The sequence below is a fragment of the Artemia sp. Qi Xiang Cuo genome, chromosome 3 (assembly GCF_049724085.1).
Source record: "Artemia sp. Qi Xiang Cuo chromosome 3, ASM4972408v1, whole genome shotgun sequence".
Lineage (NCBI taxonomy): Eukaryota > Metazoa > Arthropoda > Branchiopoda > Anostraca > Artemiidae > Artemia > Artemia sp. Qi Xiang Cuo.
The window spans coordinates 2,312,923-2,338,671 of record NC_142796.1 but is presented as its reverse complement, the minus strand read 5'-3'; the positions used below and the strand labels follow the sequence as shown (position 1 = coordinate 2,338,671).

At 36.0% G+C, this 25,749-nt stretch overlaps 1 protein-coding gene across 2 annotated transcripts in view; it reads right to left on the bottom strand.

The window, feature by feature from the left end:
• Positions 1–25,749, bottom strand: part of Frl (formin-like protein) — a 189,744-nt gene that overhangs the window by 99,178 nt on the left and 64,817 nt on the right. For both annotated transcript variants that reach the window (XM_089108397.1, XM_089108399.1), the window contains exons 8-10: positions 12,910–12,986; positions 2,495–2,666; positions 4–264 (exon numbers count right to left, since the gene is read on the bottom strand). In XM_089108397.1, the coding sequence (XP_088964523.1) occupies positions 4–264; positions 2,495–2,666; positions 12,910–12,986 (510 nt within the window). The remainder of the gene's footprint in view (positions 1–3; positions 265–2,494; positions 2,667–12,909; positions 12,987–25,749) is intronic.

Below are 25,749 nucleotides of genomic sequence, written 5' to 3'. Positions count from 1 at the left end.
TACATGTGCTACCTCATCTTCAAGCTCTGCAACCTTTTCAAGTGCAGCCGTTTTCGTCTCACTATCTTCCATCAGTGCAGCCACGTCAAAGACATTATCCAGATAGGCTGAAATTTGAGTTTGCAGTTCTTCACTTTCGTGATGTTTTAATCTCTCTAGGGCTTCGTCTAGTCCCAGTTCAGTGAAAGCATACTGAAGGTGAACTCGGAAATTTACGTCTTCCACGGAATGAACAATTATGTTTATAAATTGAAGACAGGCGACCTGTAAATTAAATTTCGAAATTTATGGAGAGGAATTAGATTCAGCTGATCACATTGTACAGACTACGTAACTTTTTAGGGACGATTGCACCACCAGCTGGCAGTACTTCCCCTTAAACTGGCGGCACCAGATGGCAGTAATTCTTCTTACTTCCTCTTAAACTTTCCTCTTAAGCTCAACACACAGTATTTCGGTACTTTTATATCGATTGGCTATTTAAGAATTTCTAACTCGGAAATTTACGTATTCCACGGTATGAACAATATTATTTATAAATTGAAGACAGGCAACCTGTAAATTTAATTTTGAAATCAAGTGAGAGGAATTATAGCACGGATTTCAATCTTGTCAAATAGTTATATCCAACAACTATAAAGAATTAACTGCTTTTGACTAGTATTTTATAATATTCATATAAATACATTAACCAAGTATTTAACTGCTGAGATAATATGAATTCATAATATTTTGGAATCATCTTACTATTTATATTATTTATTTAATTTTGTACTATTGTTAAATACATAATTTTCTATTTTCTGTCGTTGTTTTTTTTTATTTCTCTATGTTTCTTTGTAATATTATTCTGTTTTTCTCTATTCCACATTCCATGTTATAACTTTTGTATTTTATTTTTCACTCATGTCTGTTTTTTACAATTTCATGTTTTCGATTCTATTCTATTTTACAAAATTGTTATAGAAAATATCCTATTCTATAATTCTACATTTCTATTTTTCTTGTACTGTATTCTTCTTTCCTTTGATATACCATTTTTTCTATTCTGTTAAGCATACACACTCTGTAATCTCATATTTCTATGCCTCCTCAGTCATTATATTTTGTATGGCTAATCATACCATTTTCTAGTTATTAACATAATTATTTAATCTAAAATATACAACAATCTATTACTCCTAGGTTTGGTGATGGCAAACTGGTTTCTCGCATCGGCTTAAAACCAGTAAGGCATTCAAGTCCAACGAACATCTATAAAGGTTGTAACAGTGGAGTCAAACCCTTTCAACAAATCGTTGGAAAGGACAATTTTTTCTAAAGAAAGACACAGCATTGTTCGACCTGTATATTCATTAATTTTTGCATCCAAATTTTTGCAAATTTTTGCACCTGAAAAACTGCATAATTACTTTATAGAAATAGCAAGTATCCATATTTCTTGTAAGTTTTTCTATAGATTGGATACAAGTATGTAGATCTGTGGTAGGTCCAAGTTAAACTCCGATTGGTCAATTCCTGCGATTAGGCGTGTCAGGGAAGGATAAAAGGGAGGGGCATTCCCCGTCTCACTCATTGATAACTAACTTAGTGTTATAATAACATATAATAAACTGGATATCTTCTATAAATTGGATACAAATATCCAGCAAGTATCCAGATCTGCCGTAACTACTACTACCACTACTAACAACTCACCACAGCACCAAACCGCCTGAGGCCCACGCAGCTACGCACGCTCCTCTTCCATCCCAATCTCTTTGCATCCTCCAAGTTAAACTCCAACTGGCCATAACCTGCCTCAAAGTTTGAAACAACATTGGTTAAATCTCTTTTCAGTTGATAATTAATTAGTTAGCCTTTTTGACCAAGACACCATATAAGCGTATAATATATTAGGTATAGTTTTACATTATATTCTTAATATAATTTTATTTATATTGCTATCTATATATTATATTTATATAAGTACATTTTACATTTATATTGTTAATAAATCAAACGATGACAAGGGGAAGTATACAAAACAGATGGGGCTTACGGAAAAAAAAATCTCGAATTGTAAGATATTCAAGAAGACAGGCCAGAATCCCCCTCCCAATCCCCTTAGGTCCAAACCTGGGTTAGACTTAGCCAAAATCAAGTTACTAGAGTCAAATATAGGTGTTCAACAAGCCAGTAAGAACTTTCCCTAGGTGTAAATTGTTTTTAATGAAAAGCATCAAAGATGTTAACTTTCAGGAGAGAAGATTCACGAGTAGTTAGGGTTGGGGAAAGTATTTTTTTATTAAGATACAAAGATGTATTTCTCTTAATTTCGGAGGGAGGGGGCATTGAACCAAAAATTTTTAAAATCGAACGGGGAGGGCATTTTCCCTCTAGCCCCGACCCACTCCGCGATTGGAACCTTCACCTTTTACCCCCTTGATCTCCCAATTGAAACCTTGACAACCATCTTGACTTCCACCTACCTCGACTACATAAGAATACTTACCATAAATTCCATATGGAATGTATCGTAATGGCAAAAATATTTCATCATTGTTTCAAAACGTCTTGTTTCGCCACATACTTCTTTAAAACGGTCGAAAGCATTTAAAACCAGCTCATGACCACCTTCTACTAAACAAATGGCAGCAAGAAGCTGAAGCACTAAAGCCTTTGTCCTAAAACATAAATAAATACATATAAATAAATAAAATTAGGTATAAATTAGTAAAAAAATATGTTAAAGTTTAGATATATTAAGAATAAGTATAATGAATGAAGTAGTAGCAGGATTACTACAATAACTTGTTATAAATCAAAACACAAAAAAAATCAGCACTACACCAAAGCTAGAGGGAGCATTGCTAGCGGGGAGCTGGAACGTCATAGAGAGCTATTTAAGGGCTCATTTGAAAGGAAGTTACACTATCTACGTGCTTTTTAAGTAATTAAATTTTAAGAAAAACAAGTTTTTTCGAACTGAAAGTAAGGAGCAACACTGATACTTAAAACGAACAGAAATTATTCTGTATATGAGGGGGGGGGCACTGCTAAATACCTCGCTCTTCACAATGAAATTTTTTAGCACTTTAAAAAAGTATCTTATTCTAATTAAACGGTCCTTGTGTTTCAGGAGTTGTTCTTAAAGAATTAGGACAAAAAGTCAAATTTTAGCGTAGACAAAGATATTCAGGAGGGAGGCACCCCCACTTATACACGAAATAATTTCTGTTCGTTTAAGTTTTAATATTAGTCCTTAGTTTCCGCTGAAAAAACTTGTTTTTTTATTTAATTTCTGATCGTTTTTCAGACAATGCCGGGAAATCTGGCTCCCTCTCCGTAGAAAATTCCCTCCCACAAAACACATCCTCACACTTTGCGTGGGAGACTTTCTCCCACGCAAAATCTCCCTGGAAAACTCCCCTGGACAATTCTATCCTCACTGAAAATTCTCCCCGGAAAATTTTTCGCATACGATTCCGCCTGAAAAATTTCTCTTAGCAAACTTTCATTCGAAAAAAGACGTCGATTTCTGATCGTCTTTCAAATCATACCGGAAACTTTTCCTCTGTGGAATTTCTTCCAGAAACACCCCCCCAGCCCCAGAAGCATCCCTCCCCACGCAAAATCCTCCCCGTGATAAATCACCCATCTGTATACTTCCCAAAAACAAGTACTATACATAAAATATGGGCAAGTTTCACAACTTACAGCCCTACCCCATGGGACCTTGGGGTCATTTTATCCCCAAGGGCATAATTATTTGTCTTTTCAACTATGCTGAACAAAGTGGCAATCGCAAAATTTTGATCGGATGACTTTGGCAAAAAGGGCATGTGAAGGGGGCTAGTTGCTCTCCAATCTTTTTAATCACTTAAAAAGAGCACTAGAACTTTTAAGTTTGGTTAGAATGAGTCCTCTCCTAATATTCTAGGACCATTGGTTAGATGCGATCATCCCCAGGGGAAAAAAACAAATAAATAAAAAATTAAAAATAAATACGCATCCATGATCTTTGTGCTGGCAAAAAAAAAATACAAATTACAAGTTTTTGGAAATGGCAGCTTGAAACTCCTAGGGTGAGGTTCCCTGATACACTGAATCTGATGGTACGATTTTCATTAAGATTATTTAAGTTTTGGGAGCGTTTCCCCCTTTTTCGAAAATCCAGCAACTGTTTGACAAAACATAGTATATAACATAAAATTCAATTTTTGCAAAAATCATGTTATCATATTCCTTGTCAAAAGAAGATACGTCATCTTGTATATGAAACTGCAGTCTTTTGTCAAAATTGCATTTTATTTCACATATCGGTTTTTGTTAATTACAAAGCTATTGCCCCCTCCCCCCCTAGCAGTGAAGAAAAAAAGAGGAAACATTTCCTTTTAGTTTTCATTACTATGGGCCGTGGTTCGTTGCTAGATTGCAGCTATGGCGACAACCATGATTTGTCTATTTTATGAGCTAACTACTCATACAACTGATAATTGTGGAATTGCCAGTTTGGACAATTGTACACTTGCCAAAAGTAATGACACATCGCCAAGTAATTGATAGCGGCACGTCTTTAAATAAATAAAAACGACACGGTTTATCGGTAGTAAATTTAATACTACTACTACTGCTGTCAACTCATTAAAGCACCGAGCCACCTGGCATTAGCAGGGCTGCAGATGCTCCTCCTTCAGCCTAATCTGGCCAGAGCTTCACTCCCGAGCTAGGACTTCCTGCAAAAGATGGAATAAAAAAAAGAGAATGATTTGGAAACATACCATCCTTCATTCATAAGACATGACTTAAGCATCGATCTTAAGTTTCTTTCAGTATATCCAAAAGAACTGGCATTGAACCACGTTATTCGTGTAGCTCTTAGTTCAATACGCGGCCATTCAAATAAATACCATAGACAGTCCTTGGACAACCCTTTTGGAAAACTTATAGTATATATTTGTTCCTTAGCCTTTCGAAGTGCCCTTGTTTTAGAGCCATACTCGACAGACGCAGCTATAGATGTTGTTTTGAGAAAAACGATGTTCCACCAATTTAATTAATGGACCGTAATAACCCTCCTTTTCCCCCCCCCCCCCCATCTTATATGACTGTTAGGAATTTATATGGAAGATACAGCCAAATAGCCTTGCAATTAATTCTATTTTTCCGTTCGAGCGTCTTTAAACTTGTTTTTAGCTATTTTATAGATGGTACTTTATACTAACACTTTTGATTCTAGACTTTTCTTCCAAGGGACTTACACAAAATAAAATTCAGACAGCAGGGAACATTTCTAGGGAACAATAAAGTCTACAATGTAAAAATTACAGGATTTATCAAATAAATAACAAAAAAAAGACGAGACTTTGAAGAACAATCAATTTCCCCCACGTAAACTTCAACTTAAACTAATTTGAAAGACAGTTTTTCAGGTTATCTGGGATTAGAAAGGCTTTTAGCAAAAAAATACACAGAATATCATGCAGCTTTGGATGGAGAGTTTAAACAGACCTTATAAAATTCCTCAAATTCCGCAGCTTAATAGCCCACCAATTTAAGCTCCTTTTTTACAGTTGGGGAATGGGAGGATGATGTTTGATTTGTATTTGGTGATTTATGTTGAAGGTAATTGGGTGACTACTGTTAGCTGTTAGTTTGATCAGTGAAATTTTGATTCAATGAAATTTTGATGTGGGTATATTTGTTTTTCCATGTTTACTGGACTGTCCCTTTGGAAAGCCTTGTGTCAGGCGCTCGGGCAGCCCAGAAAAATATTATGTTACTATGTATGTTGTAAGTATTTTGTTCAATAAAATATGAATAATGAAAAAGATGGAAAGTGTAATAATATGTATAAAACATGGTATGATATAAAGCAGTTTTAAACAAAAAAGTTTTAAACGATCTGGTTAGCATAACAGAAGAAAAGAGAAAATATAAATTAAGGAACAACCAAAACGCTTGGTCAATCAGTTCATCAGTTGTATCAATACAAATTAAGGAACATCCAAACGATTGGTCAATCAGTCCATCAGCTGTATCAATGCAAATTAAGGAACATCCAAAATGCTTGGTCAATCAGTCCATAACTTGTATCAATACAAATTAAGGAGCATCTAAAACGCTTAGTCAATCAGTCCATCCTTTGTATCAATACAAATTAATGAGCATCCAAAATGCTTGGTCAATCAGTCCATCAGCTGTATCAATACAAATTAAGGAAGATCCAAAAGATTGGTCAATCAGTCCATAAGTTGTATCAATACAAATTAAGGAGCATCTAAAACGCTTAGTCAATCAGTCCATCATTTGTATCAATACAAATTAAGGAGCAACCAAAACGCTTGGTCAATCAGTTCATCAGTTGTATCAATACAAATTAAGGAACATCCAAAAGATTGGTCAATCAGTCCATAAGTTGTATCAATACAAACTAAGGAGCATCTAAAACGCTTAGTCAATCAGTCCATCCGTTGTATCAATACAAATTAAGGAACATCCAAAATGCTTGGTCAATCAGTCCATCAGCTGTATCAATACAAATTAAGGAACATCCAAACGATTGGTCAATCAGTCCATACTTGTATCAATACAAATTAAGGAACATCCAAACGATTGGTCAATCAGTCCATAAGTTGTATCAATACAAATTAAGGAGCATCTAAAACGCTTAGTCAATCAGTCCATCAGTTGTATCAATACAAATTAAAGAGCAACCAAAACGCTTGGTCAATCAGTTCATCAGTTGTATCAATACAAATTAAGGAAAATCCAAACGATTGGTCAATCAGTCCATAAGTTGTATCAATACAAATTAAGGAGCATCTAAAACGCTTAGTCAATCAGTCCATCAGTTGTATCAATACAAATTAAAGAACATCCAAACGATTGGTCAATCAGTCCATAAGTTGTATCAATACAAATTAAGGAACATCCAAAATACTTGGTCAATCAGTCCATCAGCTGTATCAATACAAATTAAGGAACATCCAAAATGATTGGTCAATCAGTCCATAAGTTGTATCAATACAAATTAAGGAGCATCTAAAACGCTTAGTCAATCAGTCCATCAGTTGTATCAATACAAATTAAGGAACATCCAAACGATTGGTCAATCAGTTCATACGCTGTATCAATACAAACTAAGGAACATCTAAAACGCTTGGTCAATCAGTCCATCAGCTGTATCAATGAAAATTAAGGAAGATCCAAACGATTGGTCAATCAGTCCATAAGTTGTATCAATACAAATTAAGGAGCATCTAAAACGCTTAGTCAATCAGTCAATCAGTTGTATCAATACAAATTAAGGAACATCCAAAATGCTTGGTCAATCAGTCCATCAGTTGTATCAAACAAATGCAGAAAAGGTTAAACAAAGCGGGGCAAATTTTAAACTCAGAAGTAAGCCTGTGGAAGAGGAAGGGATTAAACACTCAGATGAAGGTTAAAAGAAAAAAAAATATCATCCAGAAAAGGGAGATTTAATTTGTAAATATGTGAAATGTATTTTGTAATATATTGTCTTTCATAAAAAGTGTAGTAAAGTGGCTCTTGCTAAATGTTCTAAAGAAAGCTGGGCTTTCAATAATTAGCTTCAGACAAAAGTTTTCGTCCGCCAACAAATAAGTCATATCTTCAAAAAGAAAAAAAGAGGAATAGAATGAGAAAAGAGAGGTAGTGATACAGGCAGAAATTCCATCTATGTAAACTTATTAGTTTAGTCAACTTAGTTTTGATAAGACTGTATTCTTAATGTTCCCAGTTTTACCTGTAAAACACTTTCTTTCTAATTCTGTATACACTTATTTTAAAAGCTTCATTTCAAATTAGTTTTGGTAAGTGTAGTCTTAATGTTCCCACTTTTACCTGTAAAACACTTGCTTTCTTATCCAGTGTAGCCTGAAATGAGTATAGAATCGAAAATGAAGAATAAATACTACAGTGTCATCTATAGAAGTTTTGAAAATGTGCTTAAAGATACTCCAACGGGAATAAAATGAAACAAACTTGAATTGCAGGGCTAATTTGCTGTACCTCCCATATAACTTCCTAAGGATTATATAGGACGGGGGGCTATAAAGTGATTTATTAAGGCCCATTTGGACATTCACCCTATGCTATATAATAATCTGCATATTTCTTGTAAAAAATCCTTTTCTAATCCAGTAGTAGTTTATATTCTGATATTCTCCATGTTTCTTGTAAAAAGAGACCTTTCTAAGCCTATATTAGTCTTTAAAATTAGTTTAAATTAGAATTTTACTTGGAGGGGACGGAGGGATATATAATGTATTCCATGCGTTTATCCATCTATTTTAATAAATGATTTCTCAGATCACACTGAAAATGCATCAGAAAATAAAAAAAAATGTGAAGAAAAAAAACAAATATAAATGAAATAAGAAAAAATAAATTGTATGCGAAGAAGAAAAAATACATAAATGTGAAGAAAAAAAAACATGGAAATTGACATTTCCAGCCAGTGAAAAAGGGAAGAAGAAATATACAGATATTTCAGTCAAGACCTCTGCTTGATCACCCTCAGTGTAAGAAATAATAAGAAATAGGAAAAAAGAAATAATAAGAACGAATGTAAATAAGAAATAAAAATTATACTGATAAAAGGTCTAAAGACAAAAGAAGAACAAAACGAACCTTATCCTTTTATCCTACGAAATTATCCTTTTCGATTGTTTCTTCTTTAACTCGAATATGAATTGATTGAAAAATTATAATTATCACTCATCTATTATTTAAATATAAGTTTTTGTAAGCAAAATGCATCTATCAGATGCTCTTGACAGTGTGGGTAACTTAATCGTTTAGCAACTGCGTGCAACTGGTAGTACACAAGAACAAAATGAGGTCTCAATTCAAGGAGTATTGACATTTCGTTCTTCCAGAAAATATCTAGAAGGTGCATCAATGATTTCTCACAAAAAAAAAAAACAGAACTAACAAAAAAAAACTCTTTTGAAATGTTGAAATCAACAAAAGAATGTCAATGGTACATTTGTACTACTGCACCACGTGGAAATGTTTATTTAAATTGAACAGAGTTGTACGACCAAGAAAAATAAACTTTCCATTTTCATTCACAAAAGAAACGAGCCGAAAGCTAGCCCACCTAAGGATAGTTGAAGACATTTATTTATGTACCACCGGCAAAAATCGCACTTAAGATGGCACTTAAGAGTAAGAAGAAGCTATTAGGTTGGCTGTTTGATCATCCGAAATGACACAAAGAGTTGTGTTTCTCTCTACGCTGGACAACCAGCAGTTAGCCTAAGTAAAGAACAAAATGGGCTGTATCTGTCGTATTTATTTATTCTTCATACAGAAGGAATTGTAGAAAACCCAAAGGCGACAAATTTGGTTGGAAATTAAAAGTTACGGTGGCCTTTTAAAGTCACAAGTGACTGGAGGACGTCGAGCTTGCTCTTAAATATATAGCACAAATCTAAATATATATTATGGTGCACAAGACCCATTATGCTAGCCTTAAAGCTGCACACAAAATTTGTCATACTTTTTTGTAAATTAAAAGTTTTAATAAAACTTTTGGTTAGGAATTTCAAGAAAGGAGGGAATATTTCTTATACAACTACTTTTTACAATATTCCTCGTAAAAATCGGACCGGGAAGCTAAGCACAGCTATCTGGCTTTAAGATATTTTGAGCAACCAATAGTCCTTGTACAAACTGAGACTTGTTGCTATTTTAAGTAACTTGTATTTTAATTTTGCAAAGACACAAACATTTATCTTCGGTCTCTGTCTGGAATTTCAATACTTTACTTTCCATCTGGTTAATACTTTTGTTCAAAGCACAAATTCTATATTAATTCTGAAGTGGAAAATATTTTTTGCACTAATGACTCCATTTTTGAATAAATTTCTTTTTTTCCACGTGTCTTATAAGGTATTACAAATTGTTTAGTTAGTTCATAAATTGCGTAGTTAGTTCTCAAGACCCACCTCTTCCGAAAATTGGATCTTTTTCTTGATTTAGTTGCATGAATATTATAAGACCCCCCCCCACCCACCCTCTTCCTATTCGATCTTCCTTAGAAAATGTGATCTTTTTTCATAATTTTCTGTAAACTGTGAAATATTGTTCTAAACTGTAATTACTGACAATCGTGACGGATTTGTTGGGGGAGGGATATCTATTAGGAGTTCAGGCAACGTCTTAGGACCCTTTGTACTTAGTTGTGATAGGAAAAAGCAGTGTACAGAAAGGGTAGCAATCGGGTATTAACCCCCCCCCTCCAAAAAAAAATAATAATGTGTGCTGAGGAGGGGAACCAACGAAGCTGGGCTCCCCCAGTGGTATTTTTCACTCCTTCGCCCCTGTATTTATTGCGACATTCGACCTTCTGGGGGACAAAGGCCCCTCTCCTCCATGGATCCGCCCCTTAGTGAAATTTAAATTTAGTGAATCATTGATCTCTGTTTAACTATGTTTCAACAGCAGACGTTGAAGCAGTTTTTTGTAAAGAGTAATTCTATTTTAAAAACTTTTTGTTTTTAATTACAAAAGGAATAGATGTGGCAATTTCCTTTAAAATGAGCCATTAAACAGCTCTTTACGATGTTCCAGTGCCTCACCATCTGTAAGAGATATTGTAAGAAATCTGGTTTCTTTTCATTATTTTCTGCAAAGTGTGAAACATTAATCTAAACATACTGCAATTGCTGATAATGATGACAGAATGGTCATGGGGCAGGGGAATAATCTACTAGGGGTGCAGAAGAGACCTGGGGCACGTCTTTTGATTCAAAACAGAAAAACGGTGTACAAGATAGGTAGCGATTGACCCCTTGTGAGTACTTGTAAGAAAAAAAGGTGAATTGATGACCCATTTATTGAATTCTTGTTAGAGGCTGATGTTGAAGTTGAGGCACTGCAAGGTTCACCTTGCAGTGGCTTTGTTCGTTTATTTGGTGTGGATCAAAGTGTCCTGCCCTTGAGAAGTGGGAATGATATTAATTTACCAAGCTTACCAAGTTAGCTTAGCAAGGAAAAGCCAAGTAGTATATGCCCCTGTAGAACCGACTGAAGGAGAAACTAGTGACTCAGATGAAGTTCACTTACAGTTACAGGGGCAAATAGACAGGGTCCTAGGTAGAAATAAGGTGTTTTTACTAGGAAAAAACTTGAGAGTTTAATATTTGACAATGCGGCAGATGGATGGAATAATTTTAGAAAAATAATTTGTCAAGTTGCTGATGGTGTCTTAGGGAAGAAACTTAGGACTGCAGCTAGGAATATTAGTGAAAAAGCTTTATGTTTAATAGATAGGAGAAGGGGCTTGTAAAAGAATTATCTTACTGATAGGTCATACGAAAACAAAACGAATGTAAAGAAAGTGGAGAAAGCATTAAAATATGAACTAAGGAGGTGTGAAGTAGAGGCCATGAATAAAATTGCTTTGGATCCTTAGATGCAGCTAGACGGCATAATAGTAAAATATTGTACTGGCATGTTAACAAATTGAGAGGGAGTAGTCAACGCGGACTTGGCCCAGTTAAAGATAGGAATGGGGCCGCAATTAGCGATAAGGAAAAAACTAAAAAGAGATGGGTCGATACTTTTTGAGAATTTGCTTAACCGAGATAGAGTTCAGGAAAAGATATAGAGGAAATTGAAAAAGTTTGTGATATCTTGGATGTGAAGGAAGATTTGTCATGCGAGGAAGAGTTAGCAACAGTACTAAAAAGATTAAAAATAATAAGGCTCCAGGTGCTGATAGTGTGGTAAATGAGTTTCTTAAATATGGTGGCTCTGAGGTTAGAAATACGTTACTGAAGATTATGAATATAATTTTTGAAAAAGGGGAATTACCTACCGTTTTAGGAAAACTTTAATTAAACCACTGTATAAGAAAGGTGATAAGAGTGAGTGTGGTAATTATCGAGGTATTAGTCTGGTCTCTGTAGGTAGCAAATTACTTAGTAATATGATACTTTTTAGACTGAGAAATGCTGTAGACAAAGTGTTAAGAGAAGAACAGTGCGGTTTTAGAAAAGGATGTGTCGATCAAATTTTCACTCTTAGGTTAATAATTGAGAAGCGCCTGAGTTGTCAAACACCTTTGGTCCTCAGTCTTATAGATTTTGAGCAAGCGTTCGATTCTGTTGATAGAAGAGCTTTAACAAAGGTTTTATATTTGTATGGTATACCAGACAAATACATTAAAGTGATTAGTGCTATGTACGAGAATAACACTGCTGCGGTTAAAGGAAATGAGGGTAGCAGCTGGTTTCGTATTAAATCAGGAGTTAAGCAGGGTTGTGTTCTATCCCCTTTTATATGGATCACGTTGATGGATTTTGTCTTAAAGAGCTCGGGAAAGACAATGGGAGACCACGGAATCAAATGGGGAGGAAAAACTCTCCTGGACTTAGATTATGCTGATGATAAAAGTGTGAGTAACATGAATGAAGTTTTAGAGGTTTTTCGAGTTCAGGGTGCTAGAATAGGTTCAAAAATTAATGTTAAGAAGACTAAGTCACTAAGGCTAGGAATAAGTGAAGATGAAAAGGTGACGTTGGGTAACGAAAAGATTGATCAAGTGGGCAGATTCATTAGGTTAGCATTATTAGTAGAGACGGAGGGAGCAGTGAAGATGTTAAAAGTAAAATAGGATTTCTAAAGTTAAATGTTATCCTTTCACCGTTGTTTGGAGGAAACCTATTGTAACTTAATGTTTTCCTTTTGAGGTTGGTTGTGCAGTGAGGGCGATTGAGCGGAAGTCTCGACCGAAATATCTGCATATCCATCCGTCCTTTCTTCAATGGCTGGAAACATGTCGTGTTTCTTCTTAATTATTTTTTTTTTAATTTTCGCTTATCTGTTTTAACAGACCAAATACTATATTTCGTGACTTTCATCATTAGATTAAAAAAAAAAATTCTTTACCTTGCACTTTTATGATTCAAACATAGAGCAATGCAGGTGATAGCCTCCTTGTGGCGAATAATATTGTTGAACCCGTACTGCAAGAAAAAATACTATGAATACAATATCGTTTCCCTGAGGAATAAACACAGAGCCACAGAGAGATCACTTGTACAAAATCTTGCGACTCAAAAACGTTTCAGTCCATTGACTACATTAAAATTTTACAAGGACAATCCAGTTAGGTTTTAGAAGATGGGGCTAATCGAATATATGCATTTAAGTGTTTAGAAACGAATAAAGGCATTTACAAAGCCAATAAAATGATACACTTGAATGAAAAGTCTAATCTGCAGGCTTCCACATCTTTAAAAATAAAAACGCCTATAGCTACAACATTTCTAGGAGTAATTGTAAGCAACCCCAGTAGCAAGTAATCAGTAACACAAGTAAACACATTTCCCCTTAAATTCTTAAGTTCAATAAACCTAAAATAAAAGGATGTCAATCCATCCTCCAACATAAGATACAGTGTGCAAGTTCAGAATCTTTTTGGAAAATTATTCAGAATGTTACAATTAAAGATTTGTCATTATTTACACAATATAGTGAATATTACATAATAATTATTATTAAATTTTCCTCGAATTTTAAATTCTTTCTCTGACCAATGTCTCAGACAAATGATTGACCTACACTACAAAAAAGCAGAGCCAATCAAACAGTTCGTAGTAAGTAAGACGCGACTCGGCTCAATAGTAACCGAAACTCGAAAAAGCGAAATTTTAATATCAATAGATACATCAAAAGAATCAGCTTACTATGCTGATTCCAAACATATAAAAATTCATCAAGTTTAGTGTTACCCATCAAAAAATTACAAGCCTGAGAAAATTTGCCTGATTTTTGAAATAGGGGGGGGGAACTCCATAAAATCAAAGGAATCATAATGAAAATTACACCATCAGATTCAGTGTACCAGAGAACCCTACTGTAGATGCTTCAAGTTCATATCTGCCAAAATTTAGAATTTTGCCATTTTTGCCAGAAAACAGATCACGGATGCGTGTTTTTTTTTTTTTTTTTTTTTTTTAAGGGTGAGTATCAAAATAATGATCCTAGAAGATCGGGAAAGGGTGCATTCGAACAGAAATTAAAAGGTCTTGTGCCATTTTTAAGTAACCAAAAAGATTAGGGCAACTGGGCCCCCTCCTACACCCATTTTTCCCCAAATTATCTGATCAAAATTTTGAGATAGCCATTTTGTTCAGTATATTTGAGAGATCTAATAATTACGTCTTCAGGTGTAAAATGACCCCCGCAGTCCGTGGGGAGAGGCCTGTAAGTTATGAAATCCGCTCATTGTTTACGTTTAGTATTTGTTACTGGGAAGTATACAGGCAATTTTTTTTTTGGGGGGGGGGGCTTGGGATGGATTTCTATTGGGAGAATCTTCCTTAGGGAGGAAAATTTCTGGGGGGAGTGAATATTCCAGGGGAAAAGAATTTAACAAATGGCTATGATAGAAACAGAAAATAGAAAAAGAAAGAGGGGGGGATAAAAGATAATAACAGTCAATAAGAAAAACATTGGCAAAATCTTATTAAAGGTCAAATAAATAAAATTAAAAAAAAAATTCCTAAAATCAAGCCAAATTAGTTGTAAAAATAAATATTTACAATTAAAGAAAGGAATACAATTAAAGGAAAAAAAAAATTAAAGGTCAGAAAAGAAATTTAACATAAATAATTATCAACAAAAGGGAAAATAAAAGTGAAAAAGATAAAAAGAAAAAAATGACGCATGATTATTGTTAGCATCCACAACAACTAAAATAAGAGACGGAGGAGTTAATTTTGGTAGAGAGCATAGTTCAGGGATTATTTAGGTGTGCCAGAGTAAAGGGGATAAAACTTTTCCGGAACCTCTCAGTAATGGTATGGATAGGTGAATATGTTGGAATTGCTAGGGAAGCTAAGCGGGGGAGACGGAGTCTAATGGGGTCATGTAAATCAGGAAAGATGTCCTCAGTACGAGGATTAGATATTTCGGATTTAACAAAACGCAAAAAAATTTGTATTTTCCTTTCTTTGAACCTGGTAATGCGTGCGGATTTAAGGAGGAAGGAGTATAAAATTTCGCCCTTTTTGTAAATTATCCGGAGCGAACACTTCTAGACCAACTCGATTTTGTCGCTAGGTTCACTTGAAAGATTCAATTACCAGACTAGACATGCATTTTCTAATAGTGGCCTGATTAATGATAAATAAACACTGAGGGACTGCATCTTAGGGCAACTAAACCTGTTTGAAAGTTTTAACATTGAGTTCGAAATATTTGCTTGTTTAACAATATTTGAAACATGCTTGTCTTACCTAAGGTAATTTGGAATTGCGACACCAAGGAGTTTAACTTGTTTCACAAGAGTTTCGAGTGAGATAGAGTCAAGGACAACGGGAGTAGATTTCAAGAAAAGTATCGTCATTATATTTGATTTGGTGGAATTTACTTTCACATTTAGGTGCTTAGCTTCATCTGAAATGGGGGTTAGGATTCCGAGGGGGTCACTTTTAGTAGTCCTGTGACATACTTCAAGGATCGACAAGTCATCTACGTATTTCCACCTTTGGGGAAAATCCCTACCAATATCGTTAATCATGACGGGAGGGGGTTAGGGAAAATATTTTTGTATTTAACAACTTGAGATCTATTCGAAAGAAACGATATAACAATATTTACTAACAGAGGATCAAGTTCAAAGTTAACCAGTAGTGAACGAATTAGGATGGTTTGGTAAACCAGGACAAAATCTTTTTGGAAATCACCTAGGAAACAGGTTCAGCCAAACACTTGGTTTGTCAAGATTAGTTACGACGGTATGCATTAAGTGCACAAGGTAATGGGTAGTGGAAGTTTTCCTTAAGTTACCAAACTGCCGGTTGTCAATACGCGGACAAACTATATTCCTAAGCCAGTCACAGAGGAAACCTTCACAAATTTTCAAAAAAATTTATGTGACTGTAAAGTGGCAAATGTTGGAGAAAGTCAAACAGGTGCATTTTTTTTGGGACAGGTTATATAAAGCCTTCTTTCCAACAGCTTCGGAATTTAACAAATTTTATGATGTGATTGAAAATATTTGATAAAGGGTCAGCAATTTTGTCTGAAAAGGCTTTAATTAAGTCAACTGGGATGTCCAAGGGATACTTGATTTTCTAAGCTTTAGAATTTTATTTATAACATCAGAGGGAGAAATAAAGGGGATGGAAGTATTGGGAGGAATAGTTGGACTTGAGCCAGTGAAAGGGGGGAGACTTTGCACGATGGAAGCTAGGTACGAGTTTAAATCATTGGCAGTCTTATTATTGGGTTCAGGGAGATGAAAAACAACCTCGGATGGACTTTTCCCACATATTTCTTTAATTTTTCTATACCAATGCTTGGGCTTGTTAGAACATAGATCTTTGACTTTACTATTATAATAATTAGAAGCTGCTTTTCTTAATTTTTTCTTTATGAACTTCCTTAGACCATTAGCCTCAGTAATGCGAACTGCTTTGAAAAAATTGATTTTTTTTTATAAGTTTTTTAAAACACTCAGTAACGTAAGGCTTATCTGTAGAACACGTTTTGAATTTTTTCTCAGGAAGGTGGGATTCATAATTACTCCTCAATAAATTTTGGAGGGAGAAAGCCATGCAGTCTACGTCATTTGTTTGATACACAGTGGACCAATTTCCAGCAGTAATCCCGGAGCCAAAATTGAAAAGTCCTGGGTCAGTGAGAGGTCTATAAGCGGTTTCAGCTATAGAAAACGACTGTTTAACTTTAGCCACCGGAGATAGGAAAAGGCTAAAGTGGAAACTACCTTCTGGAGGGGGCAGAGTGGAGACGGGTTTGTAAAACTTCGAAAAATTAGTGCAAATTAAATCAAGAGTAGTAATGCCTTTTGTAGATGGGACATTAACGACCTGTTTTAAATTAAAAGCATTACACGTAGAATCAAGTCTTATATCGTTTGCGTCACTCATCAGGAAAATTCCAGCAGTTGGGTATTTTGATAGTATAAAGTCAGCACTTGCATGTAATTTTTTGATAAAATTTATTTTGTCAGCGGATCTCTGATTAGGGGAGTAATAAAAACAGCAAATTAAATTGAAAGGACGTGGCAAGACTTTAGGTCAAACACACACCCACATAACCTCATGAAAGGGAGCAAGACACGGAATTGAGATTTTACTTGGGTACAAGTCATTACGGACAAAGAACAGAATTCCGCCACCTTTCTTACCCAGAGGGTGGTTTTCTGGTCTGAGTTTAATAACTTGAGAAAAATAGTTAATCTTCAACATGTGCAAATTTTGAGCTTGAACTTCAGTAATAGTGATTACATCTAATCTATATATTTTAGAAAGGGTGTCTAATTCATTAAGTTTTTCAAAGCTAAAGCTTTCCGCGTTGCTTAACAAAAGTGCGGGGACTTGAAAGCGACTAGTGAATGTACCGTTTCTACACTTTACTTTTTTTATATCACAGATGGGGTCAAGGGTTCTAGTGGAATTCTTGACGGGGGCTATAGTGAGAATAAGGGACAGGAGGAACAAATACACATTTTTCAAAAAAGTATGTATTTGATTGAGCAGGTACTAGCAGAGACTCTAAGCTGAAGTAACTAATTAGTGGCTGGGTGTGGGGTCAGGTGGAGGACCCAGGGGAGATAAGATTATTTTCGCAGAGGAATGGTACGAACAGTCCAAGTTGAGTGGTTACGCAAGGTGGTGGGGAATGATAGATGAAGGGTAGGAAAATGTTGGAAAGCAGACGGAGGGGAGGGTGGGTTTATCTTTGAAAAAGAAGGACGGGGGTAACGACGTGGATATTGAGACGGGGGAATTCTTTGGATAAATACTCAAGTAGGAAGGACTGGATGGCTCGTGGGCTTTCTTGTGTGTGAGCGATGGTTTAATAAACATTTAGTAGGATTAGCAGAATTTAGGTGGCCTCTGGGTAGCCCAGTTTTGTGGAACCTACTACGACTCTTAATGGGCAATTTGATATGATGTTTTGCACAGCCAAAGCACCTTCCATTTGAAAATTGTTTACGGATATAAACATGGGGGTATTTGCATAGATTATTTATACAACAGGTAAAAACATGAAACTTACAAATGTGTAGATATTTACAATTACTAGACATACATCTACTGTCTAAAAATCTAAAGCACACATTAGGTTGATTACACTTAAGATCACAGAACTCATTTTTTTGAATATATGATTGCATTGAGTGAGAATTACCGGTTGTAAGTTCAACATCATTGTCAATTTTTAAAGATGTGTCATTACCACTGGATTTCAAGAATAAACTATCTTCAGGTGAAAAAATGTCAGAAGGATTATTTTGTATAACCCTTTCAATCCTCTGAGAAAATTCTGACGAGGGAAGTTCACTAGCACTTGTTTGATTATATATAGTGACGTTTTCAGGTTCAAAGGGTTTTGCAGTTTTTCACAACTTGAAGAATTTGGATAATGCATATTTGGATTAGAAGTATCAGCTGAAGGAGAAACACCGGGCGATGTAGAGGATTTTAATGCATGTATAGCATCAACAATTACTAGCTGAAAACCGACTTTTAACATTTTGATTTCATTGTCCTTGAAAAGACCACTTTTCCGACGTTCGTAAAGATCAGATAAACTATCATAAAGAAATTCAAGATTAGTAATCCGTTTCCTGAGATTGACGATTTCCGCGTCTTTTTTTAGGCAATCTTCACAGGTATGGAGCTCGAAGTCACTAGCCGTTTCTGCAATGCTTGTCAATTCACCTTTACTGGAACAATAGATTTGGGGGGTAATTTGGGATTGATGGGTTGTGGTTATTTTTGCAGAATCAATCGATCCATCAGAACTATTGTTGACATTACTCGAAGCACAAGGTATAGTAGGGGAATTTGTAATACCACTTCGAACTATCACTTAAAGTTGATTTTCGTTGGAGATACATGAATTTTCTTCATCCGAAATAACGGGGGATTTTACAGCCTCGATTGGTTGAACCACTTCTGGTTGATTATCGATGGTATTAATCACGTCATTTTCAACCATCGACGCTCGGCATTGTACGCATAACCAATTTGGCTTTTTAAGGCAAATACTTTTAGTTAAGACTGTCTAAGTAGAGTGCAACCAGGCATTGCACATAGAAGACCTGAAAGACCCAGTTCCACATTTTCTGTAGCATTCATTACAAGGATGGGACATTCTAGGCTCGGGAATAAAACAAGACAGACCCTGAATTGGAAGCTATATCTTCAACTAAAACCTGGTTACCTACGACAGAATTAACGCTAGTAGTTGATAGAGAAAAGTTCACAAAGCTGATTTTATGTATTCACTTAAAAATCAAAGGGTCATTTAACTCAGAACAAAACGTTTTGGCTGCTCGAAATCTCATGGAAGACTGTATATCTTGCAAATACTTTTAATCTACTTTTTAAGGGCAAACCATTCGCTCGGACCTGGAACCACAGACGCAAGTTTTCCGGTGGCAAATTCAGCTTAAAATAATATTCTAGCCCAAAAGACTTTTATCTGAGAATATTGGCGCAAGGTTTCAGATTTTCGAATCTGTTCATGCCAGAATTGAATCTCTTGATCCTCCTTAACATGTTTTAGCTTCCGATAAATTTCCTCTGGATCGCCTGTTGGACCAAGACCTTCATTCCAAGCGTATGAAAGTCCCGTTTTATTATATGAAGGGCTGTCCCCTCCTCAATGCCTTGCTTTTTACGCTAAAGTTTGACTGTTTGCCCCAATTTTTTTAGAGCGTCTACTGAAACAAGGGGGCCGTTTAATAAGAATCGGAAGCTTTTTTTAAGTGCTAACAGCTTTAGCATAAAGAGCAAGATATTGAGGAGAGGAATTTCGTCTCTCTGGTTCTATGTGATCCAATTCAAGAGATTCTACTAACATCTAATCAAAAAGTAGTACTACACATAATTAAACTCTAACAACTATTAGACACTTTTATCAGCGACGTCAATGCACGAAAATTAAGGGGAAGGGGTGCAAAATATAGGGGGAAGGCAAGAAGGGTCGATTGTTTTTTGTTCTTTTCTTCAACATTTATTCAGGAAAATACAAAAATTAGCATTTGTCAATGAACATACTAAAAAATAGTATTTTTGAGAATATAGGAGAAGGGCAGGTAAAAAGTATGGGGGGAGAGGGATCAAACATCTCTCGCTCTTCCTCTCTCTCACTCTCTTTCGCTCAATATCACTCTCTTTCGCAAAAAACGCAGATGAGCTTTGGAATATGTGACAATGAAACCATCCTTTGAGGCCGTTATTAGAAATCGGGTTTAAACTTTTCGCCAAAACCAATTTACATGAGTCATTAATTTGAATGAGCAAGCAAACAATCAACAATAATTTCGAAATTCGTTTTCGATAAGACACATCACAAATCACTTCGATTTTTTTTAGGAAAAGCCACAAGAAATAAAGGTGCTTATCTTGCGGTCGCAATTATTACCGGAAGTATTTTGGAGTTACTAATAGATAATTTAATGAATATAATTCAATTGAAATAAAATATGTATAAAGTTCTAATTACGTGATTTGATCAGAAGATTTAAGAATATAAACTGTTTTTACGCTACATTAGAGCGTCACATTCGGAATAGTTCTTCAGAATATGAGGCAGCGGGGAGAGCGTCTCGATCCATATAGATATTAAATAAAAAAAACAAGTTTTTTAAACTGAAAGTAAGAAGCGACATTAAAACTTAAAACGAACAGAAATTATTCCGTATATGAAAGGGACTGTCCTGTCCTCAAAGCCTCGCTCATTACGCAAAAGTTTTTTATTGTTTTAAAAAATAAAGTTGTGTGACAGAGTCAAACTCTTACGTAAAGAGCGAGGCCTTGAAGAGGGGACAGTCCCTTTATATACGGAATAATTTCTGTTCGTTTTAAGTTTTAATGTCGCTCCTTACTTTCAGTTTAAATAACTTGTTTTTATTTATTTAATTTTTGAACATTTATGAATTAATACAGGTTTGGATCTTGGCTCACCGTACATGAATAATTAAAACAAAATTTGCACATTTATTTACTTTTATTTAGTTAAATGGCTTTCTCGAAACTTATTTAATTTTATTTACGAACGTTTTTATTAGTAATAAATATACGTAACTTACGAATTAACTTACGTAACGAACTTCTATATTCATATATTCTTAATTTTTTTATTATGGGGTTCGCCCCCTAGTCAATACCTTGCTCTTTAAGCGAAAGTTCGAATTTTGTTCCAATTCCTTAAAAATGACCGCTTAATCACACAGGCCGTTAATTAGAATGAACAGCTCTTATGAAAGTACTAAAAATCTTTGGCTGAAAGAGTGAGGTATTGACTATGGGGTGAACCCATATATTTAATATTTTCTGTTCGTTTGAAGTTTCGATGTTGCTGCTATTGCAGTTGAAATACTTGTTTTTTTATATTTAATTTCTGATCTTTTTTTAAATAATGCTGGGAAGTCTGGCGCCCCCTTCATAGGAGTTTCCATTTTCCAACTGAAACTTCCTCCATAGAAAGATCGTCCCCGCAAACCCCCCCCCCCCCCCCCCCACTACCAGGAAAAATCTCCCCTAGAAACGTCTGTATACTTCCAAATAACCAATACTATATGTTAACATTGGGTAAAGTTCATAACTTTCAGCCCTCCCCCCGGGAATTTCGGGGGATTAAGTTATCCTAAAAGACATACTTATTATATTTTCGAACATGCTGAACAAAATGACTATCTCAAAATTTTGAGCAGGTGACTTTGGGAAAAAAATGAGCGTGGGAGGGGGTCTAGTTACCCTCCATTTTTTTGGTCACTTAAAAAGGGCACTAGAACTTTTAATTTCCATTCCAATGAGCCCTCCCACGATATTCTAGGACAACTGGGTCGATACGATCACCCCTGGGAAAAAAAACAAACAAATAAACACGCATCCGTGATCTTTCTTCTGGCAAAAAATGCAAAATTCCACATTTTTGTAGATGGGAGCTTGAAACCTCTACAGTAGGGTTCTCTGATACGCTGAATATGATGGTGTGATTTTCATTAAGGTTCTATAACTTTTAGGGTGTCTTTCCTCCTTTGTTCGAAAATCAGGCAAATTTTCTCAGGCGCCTAACTTTTGATGTATAAAACTAAACTTGATAAAACTTGTATATTTAAAATCAGTATTAAAATCTAATTCCTTTAGTGTATCAATTTGTATAAAAATACCGTTTTCTAGAGTTTTGGTTACCTTTGAGCCGGGTCACTCCTTACTTACAGTTTGGAATCACGAACTGTCTGATATAGTTTCCCCTGAAGAAACTATCATAGGCAGCGCAATCGCACTGCCTAAGTATAGAACGATGTTGGCACAATGTATTTTTTTTTGGGGGGGGGGGGTAGACCAGGGCACTTCGTATAGAAGGAGTTGTAAAAACTTCAAAAAGGGCTCATTTGATTGGAAATTGGAGTGACTAGTGCCCTTTTTAATAGTCGAAAGTTATTGGAAGGCAACTAACACCCCTTCCACGCTCACCATTTCCCCAAACACATCCAATCAAAATTTTGATATAGCCATTTTGTTCAGCGTAGTTGATTTCCAGATAGAAATTATGTTTTTGAGGAGGACACTCCACCACAGCCCTCAGGGCAAGGGTTGTAGGCCTAAGTTATGCCCTGGGGACATATAAGATATTTATAGAAAGCGTTGTTGTAAAAACTTCAAAAAAGGCTCATTCGATTGGAAGTTCAAAGGGCTAGTGCCCTTTTTAATAGTCGAAAGTTATCGGAGGGCAACTAACCTCCGTCTCACGCCCACCTTTTCCCCAAACACATCAAATCCAAATTTTGAGATAGCCATTTTGTTCAACGTAATTGAAAGTTCTGAAAATTAGGTCTTTGAGAGTGACAACCCCCGTCCCCACAGCCCTCAGGGCAAGGGTTATAAGTTATGCCCATGGGACATATAAGGTTTTCATAGAAAGCGTTGTCGTAGGAACTTCAAAAGTAGCTCATTCGATTGAAAATTGAAATGGCTAGTGCCCTTTTTAATAGTCGAACGTGATTGGAAGAAAACTAAGCCCCCTTCCACGCCCACCATTTACCCAAACACATACAAAAAAAATTTTGAGATCGCCATTTAGTTCAACGTAGTTCAAAATTCTGGAAATTGGGTGGTTTAGGATAATAGCACTCAGACTAAGGGTTATAAGTTATGCCCTGGGGGCAAATAAGGTTTTTATTGAAAGCTTTGTCATAGAGACTTCGAAAAGGGCTCATTCGATTTGAAAATCAAAGGACTGGAGCCCTTTTTAATAGTCAAAAATGATTGGACGACAGATCACCCCTCTCTCACGCTCACCTTTAACCCAAATAGATACAATCAAAATTTTTACATAGTCATTTTGTTTAACGTAGTTCAAAGTTTTGGAAATTAGGTATTTAAGGATGACAACCCCCCCCCCCCCCCCACACACACACAGCCCTCAGGGCAAGGGTGGTAAGTTATGCCCTGGGGGCATTTAAGGTTTTTATAGAAAGCGTTATCGTAGAAACTTCAAAAAGGACTCATTCCATTTGGAATTGAAAAGGCTAGTGGCCATTTTAATAGTCGAAAGTAATTGGAGGGCAACTAACCCCCCTCTCACGCCCACCATTTTCCCAAACACATACAATCAGAAATTTTAGTTAACCATTTTTTTTCAATGTTGTTGAAAATTTTGGAAATTATGTCTTTGAGGATGAAAACCCCCCACAGCCCTCAGGGCAAGGGTTGTAAGTTACGCCCTGGGGACATATGAGGTTTTTATAGAAAGCGTTGTCGCAAAACTTCAAAAAAAGCTCATTCGCTTGAAAATTCAAATAGTTGGTGCCCTTTTTAATATTTGAAAGTAATTGGTGGGCAACTAACCCCCCTCTCACACCCACAATTTCCCCAAACACAACCAATCAAAATTTTGAGATATTAAGTTTTTTCAAGGAAGTTAGCGGTTCTGGAAATTAGGTCTTTTAGGACGAGAACCCTCTCAAAGCCCTCAGAGCAAGGGTTGTAAGTCATACTCTGGGGGCATATAAGGTTTTTATAGAAAGTGTTGTTGTATAAAATTCAAAACGGGCTCATTTGATTGGAACTGAAAGGGATAGTGCCCTTTTTAATAGTCGAAAGTGAATGGAGAGCAAGTAACCCCCCTCTCACGCCCACCACTTCCCCAAACACATTAAATTAAAATTTTGAGATAGCCATTTTGTTCAACGTAGCTGAAAGTTCTGGAAATTATTATTTCGAGGTTAATGTTAATATTATAACAAACCCCGAAACCCCTCAGGGCAAGGGTTGTAATTTATACCCTGGGGGCATATAAGGTTTTTATAGAAAGTATTTTCGTAGACTTCAAAAGGGGCTCATTTGATTGGAAATTGAAAGGGCTATTGCCCTTTTTAACAGTCGAAAGTGATTGGAGGGCAACTAACACCCCTCCCACGCCCACCATTTCCCCAAACATATCCAATCAAAATTTGGAGATAGCCATTTGGTTCAACGTAGATGAAAGTTTTGGAAATTAGGTCTTTGAGGATGACATTCCCCCCAAAGCCCTCAGGGCAAGGGTTATAAGTTATACCCTGGGGGCATATAAGGTTCTTATAGAACGAGTTGTCGTAGAAACTTCAAAAAGGGCTCATTCGATTGGAAATTGTAAGGATGTTGTAATGGAAATTGTAATGGCATGTAAGGTTTTTATAGAAAGCGATGTTGTAAAAACATCAAAAAGGGGTCATTCAATTGGAAATTGAAGGGGCTAAGGTTGTAAGTTATGCCCTGGGGGCATATAAGGGTTTTTATAGAAAATGTTGTCGTAGAAACTTCAAAAAAGGTTCATTCAATTGGAAATTGAAAGGGCTAGTGCCCTTTTTAACAAGCTATGATTGGAGGGCAACTAATCTCCCTCTCACGCCCACCATTTCGCCAAACACATCCAATCAAAATTTTAAGATAGCCATTTTTTTTTCAACGTAGTTGAAAGTTGTGGATATTATGTGTGGATGTTATGATGATTAGCCCCCTCCCCCCACACCCCTCCCACAACCTTTTATACCCTGGGGGCATAAAAGGTTTTTATAGAGCGTTTTAATAGAAACTTCAAGAACTTCGAAATAGTCAAGTTTTTTATTTTTAATAGTCAAAAGTGATAGCCTCCCACGCCCATCATTTCCCCAAATATATCCAATAAAAATTTTGATATGGCCATTTTTTTCAACGTGGTTGAAATGTCTGGAAATTATGTCTTTGAGGATGACACTCTCCCCCCCTCAGCGCAAGGGTTGTTAGTTATGCCCTGGGGGCAAATAATGTTCTATAGACAGTATTATCGTAGAAACTTCAAAAACGGCTCGTTCGATTTGAAATTGAAAGCGCTAGTGCCCTATTTTATAATCGAAAGTGATTGGAGGGCAACTAACGCCCCTCTCAAGCCTACCATTTCCCCCAACACATCCAATCAAAACTTTGAGATAGACATTTTGTTCAACGTAGTTGAAAGTTCTGGAGTTAGGTGTTTGCCAGCGCTGTCGTAGAAACTTCAAAAAGGACTAATTCAATTGAGAACTGAGAGGGCTAGTGCCCTTATTAATAGTCAAAAGCGATCAGAGGGCGAATGCCCCCCTCCCATACCCATCATTTCCCCAAATACTTCCGATCAACATTTGAACATTTGAATATGATAACCCCCAACAGCCCTCAGGGCCGAGGTTGTAAGTTATGCCCTGGGGTCATATAATGACATATAAAAAGAGTTGTCGTA